This window comes from Sinocyclocheilus anshuiensis, unplaced genomic scaffold (genome assembly GCF_001515605.1).
Source record: "Sinocyclocheilus anshuiensis isolate Anshui unplaced genomic scaffold, SAMN03320099.WGS_v1.1 scaffold988, whole genome shotgun sequence".
Lineage (NCBI taxonomy): Eukaryota > Metazoa > Chordata > Actinopteri > Cypriniformes > Cyprinidae > Sinocyclocheilus > Sinocyclocheilus anshuiensis.
Genome location: NW_015548246.1, coordinates 623,080 through 627,377, shown reverse-complemented (window position 1 = coordinate 627,377; position 4,298 = coordinate 623,080). Strand labels below are relative to the sequence as shown.

The 4,298-nt window shown below is 39.7% G+C and overlaps 1 protein-coding gene across 1 annotated transcript in view; it reads right to left on the bottom strand.

Annotated features, from left to right (window-relative positions):
• The window catches only part of LOC107655279 (mucin-5AC-like), a 3,952-nt gene extending 1,520 nt beyond the window's left edge, over window positions 1-2,432 (bottom strand). Inside the window, exons 1-3 of the mRNA XM_016442726.1 lie at window positions 1,990-2,432; window positions 334-987; window positions 129-214 (exon numbers count right to left, since the gene is read on the bottom strand). Coding sequence (XP_016298212.1) covers window positions 129-214; window positions 334-987; window positions 1,990-2,359 — 1,110 coding nt within the window. The 5' untranslated portion in view covers window positions 2,360-2,432. The remainder of the gene's footprint in view (window positions 1-128; window positions 215-333; window positions 988-1,989) is intronic.
• Window positions 2,433-4,298: the final 1,866 nt, after the last annotated feature.

Below are 4,298 nucleotides of genomic sequence, written 5' to 3'. Positions count from 1 at the left end.
CTTATTTTATTTTATTTTTTATATATTGCTTGCTTGATATATTTTTTTCGTTGTTAATTCTTCAACAGTTCGGCAATGTCAATGCTTACAATTAGGCAAAAAATTTTAATAACAAAATAACAGCTTACCTTTTCAATATAAGTAATGAGTTCATCATTGCTCAGCTCAACAGAGGATCTCAATTTAAAAGCTGCATATGCAAATGCTGTCATATCTATAAAATGAAAACTTCAATTAGATTCGGATTAGCATAGGTGAATAAAACTAAAAAGAAAATCTGAATGGTGTTTCTTGAAAAAAAAATGCATTAACAGGTAAAATAACTTTGCTTACTTTGTGGGACAACATCTGGAGATGATGTTGACTGGCTTGCTGGTTGAGTTGTAGATATAACTTGAGTTGTCATTTGAGAAGTAGGTGTTGGTGTTCGAGTAGATGTTAATGCAGTTGATATCAATGTTGATGCAGTTGATCTCGAAGTGGGTGCAGTTGTTGTTTTTGTAGTAGATGGTGCAGCTGATGTCGATGTTGCCGTTTGAGTAGTAGGTGTTGTTGCAGTTGACTGACTGGTAGATGTTGGTTGCGTATATGTAGACAATAGTACAGTTGGTGCAGTTGATGAAGTTCTTTGAGTGACAGTGGATGAAGATGCTGGTGAAGTTGTTGTTGATGATTGAATGGTAGATGTTGGCACAGTTGATCTCAAAGTTGGCGCAGCTGTTGTTGATTGAGTAGTAGATGTTGGTGCCGCTGATTTCAATGTTGCAGTTGTTGTTGACTTCGTTGTAGGTGTTGTTTCAGTTGATTGACTATCAGATGTTGTTTGCATATTCGTAGATAATAGCACAATTGATGCCGTTGATGTAGTACTTTGAGTCACAGATGTTGATGCAGTTGATGAAGATGCTGGTGTAGGTGTTTGAGCTGTAGATGTTGATGTAGATGTTGGTACATTTATTGTTGTTTGAGCTGTAGATGTTGGTGCAGTTGATGTAGTTGATGTAGTTGTTGGCATTGATGGAGTCAATGAAGATTGTTGATTGTAGATTGCAGTTGTTTGAGTTGTAGAGGTTGATACAAGTGATGTAGATGTTGGGATTGTCATTATTGACTGAGCTGTAGATGGTGCAGTTGATGTAGATGTTGGTACAGCTCTTGATTGAGCTGTGGATGTTAATGCAGTTGTTGTTTGAGTTGTAGATGTTATCACAGTTGGTGTTAAGGTTGTGGCAGTTGTTGCAGCTGTTGTTGTGTGAGTAGTAGATGTTGGTACAGCTATTGTAGATATTGGTGCAATCGATGTTGCAGTTATTGTTGATAGAGTTATAGGTGTTGTTGCAGCTGATGTAGATGTTGGCGCAATTAATGCTGATGTTGGTGCACTTGTTGATTGACTGATGGATGTTGGTTGTGTAGATGTAGAAAATATAACAGTTAATACAGATGACGTAGTTGTTTGAGTCGTAGATGTTGGTGCAGTTGATGTAAATATTGGTGCGATTAATGCTGATGTTGGTGCACTTGTTGATTGATGGGTAGATGTTAGTTCCTTTGATCTAGATAATACCACAGCTGATGCAATTGAAGTAGTTGTTTGAGTCGTAGATATTGATGCATTCGAATATATTGGTGGAGTTGTTGTCTGAGCTGTAGATGCTGATGTAGATATTGGTACAGTAATTGCTGTTTGAGCAGTAGATGCTGGTGTAGTTGATGAAAAAGTTAATACTGGTGATGTAGATGTTTGGGTTGTTGAAGTTGATGCAATTAATGAAGATGTTGGTGCAGTTGTTTGAGTTGTAGAAGTTGGTGTAAATGTTATTGATTGAATTGTAGATGGTGCAGTTGAAGTAGATGTTGGTACAGATGTCAGTTGAGCTGTGGATGTTGATGCAGTTGTTGTATAAGTTGTTGATGTAGTGGATGTAGATTTTGGTATTGCTGCCTGAGTTGTGGTTGTCAGTCTAGTTGATGTTGACGTTGGTGCACGGTTTGTTGTTGATTCAGATGTAGATGTTGAAGCAGACGTTGTTGACTGAGGTGTAGATGTTGGTGCAGGGGTTGATGTTGATTGAGCTGTAGATGTTGGTGCAGCGGTTGTTGATGATGTTGTTGTTGATTGAGCTGTAGGTGATGTTGTAGCTGATGTAGATATTGGTGCAGGGGTTGTGTTTGTTGATGGAGCTGAAGATGTTTCTGTAGTTGATGTAGATGTTTGTGCAGGAGTTGTCTGAGCTGTAGGTGTTCGTATAACTGATGTTGGTGCAGGGATTAATGTTGATTCAGATGTAGATGTTGGAGCAGGTGGTCTTGATTGAGATATAGGTGTTGGTCCAGGGGTTGTTGTTCTTGACGTCATTGTAGCTGATTGAGCTGTAGATGGTGCTGTAGCTGATGTAGATGTTGGAGCAGGGCTTGTTGTTGTTGTTGATGGAACTGTAGATGTTTCTGTAGTTAATGTAGATGTTAGTGCAGGGGTTGTTGTTGTTTCAGATGTAGATGTCGAAGCAGGTTTTGTTGATGGAACTGTAGACGTTGCTGTAGTTGATGTAGATGTTGGTTCAGTGGTTGTTGTTGATTCAGATGTATATGTTGTAGTGGATGTTGTCGAATGAATTGTAGAAGTTGGTGCAGCGATTGTTGGTGATGATGTTGATTGAGCTGTAGATGCTGTTGCAGCTGATGTAGATGTTAATTCAGGGGTTGTTGCTGATAAAGCTGTAGATGTTGGTGCAGGGATTGTTGTTGATTCAGATGTAGATGTTATTGATTGAGGTGTAGATGGCGGTATTGTTGATTCAGTGGCTGGTGAGTGAGATGTAATTGTTGTTGATTCAGATGTAGATGTTTCTGTAGTTGATGGAGATGTTGGTTCACTGGTTGTTGTTGATTCAGATGTAGTTGTCAGAGCAGGTGTTGTTGATTGAGCTGTGGATGGTGGTGCAGGGGTTGTTGTTGTTGATGGAACTGTAGATGTTTCTGTAGTTGATGTAGATGTTGGTTCAGTGGTTGTTGTTGATTCAGATGTAGTTGTCTGAGCAGGTGTTGTTGATTGAGGTGTAGACGGTGGTGTTGTTGATTCAGATGTTGATTCAGACGTTGGTGAGTGAGATGTAGATGTTGTTGTAGCCGATGTAGATGTTGGTGCAGGGGTTGTTGTTGTTGATGGAACTGTATATGTTTCTGTAGTTGATGTAGATGTTGGTTCAGTAGTTGTTGTTGATTCAGATGTAGATGTTTGAGCAGGTGTTGTTGATTGAGGTGTAGATGTTGGTGTTCTTGATTCAGATGTTGATTCAGTGATTGGTGAGTGAGATGTAGATGTTGTTGATTCAGGCATAGTTTTTTGAGCAGGTGTTGTTGATTGAGCTGTAGAAGTTGGTGTTGTTGATTCAGATGTTGATTCAGTGGTTGGTGAGTGAGATGTAGATGTTGTTGTTGCTGATGTAGATGTTGGTGCAGGGCTTGTTGTTGTTGATGGAACTGTAGATGTTTCTGTAGTTGATGTAGATGTTTGTGCAGGAGTTGTCTGAGCTGTAGGTGTTCGTATAACTGATGTTGGTGCAGGGATTAATGTTGATTCAGATGTAGATGTTGGAGCAGGTGGTCTTGATTGAGATATAGGTGTTGGTCCAGGGGTTGTTGTTCTTGACGTCATTGTAGCTGATTGAGCTGTAGATGGTGCTGTAGCTGATGTAGATGTTGGAGCAGGGCTTGTTGTTGTTGTTGATGGAACTGTAGATGTTTCTGTAGTTAATGTAGATGTTAGTGCAGGGGTTGTTGTTGTTTCAGATGTAGATGTCGAAGCAGGTTTTGTTGATGGAACTGTAGACGTTGCTGTAGTTGATGTAGATGTTGGTTCAGTGGTTGTTGTTGATTCAGATGTATATGTTGTAGTGGATGTTGTCGAATGAATTGTAGAAGTTGGTGCAGCGATTGTTGGTGATGATGTTGATTGAGCTGTAGATGCTGTTGCAGCTGATGTAGATGTTAATTCAGGGGTTGTTGCTGATAAAGCTGTAGATGTTGGTGCAGGGATTGTTGATGTAGATGATGTAGATGTTATTGATTGAGGTGTAGATGGCGGTATTGTTGATTCAGTGGCTGGTGAGTTTGTTGTTGATGTTGTTGATTCAGATGTAGATGTTTCTGTAGTTGATGGAGATGTTGGTTCACTGGTTGTTGTTGATTCAGATGTAGTTGTCAGAGCAGGTGTTGTTGATTGAGCTGTGGATGGTGGTGCAGGGGTTGTTGTTGTTGATGGAACTGTAGATGTTTCTGTAGTTGATGTAGATGTT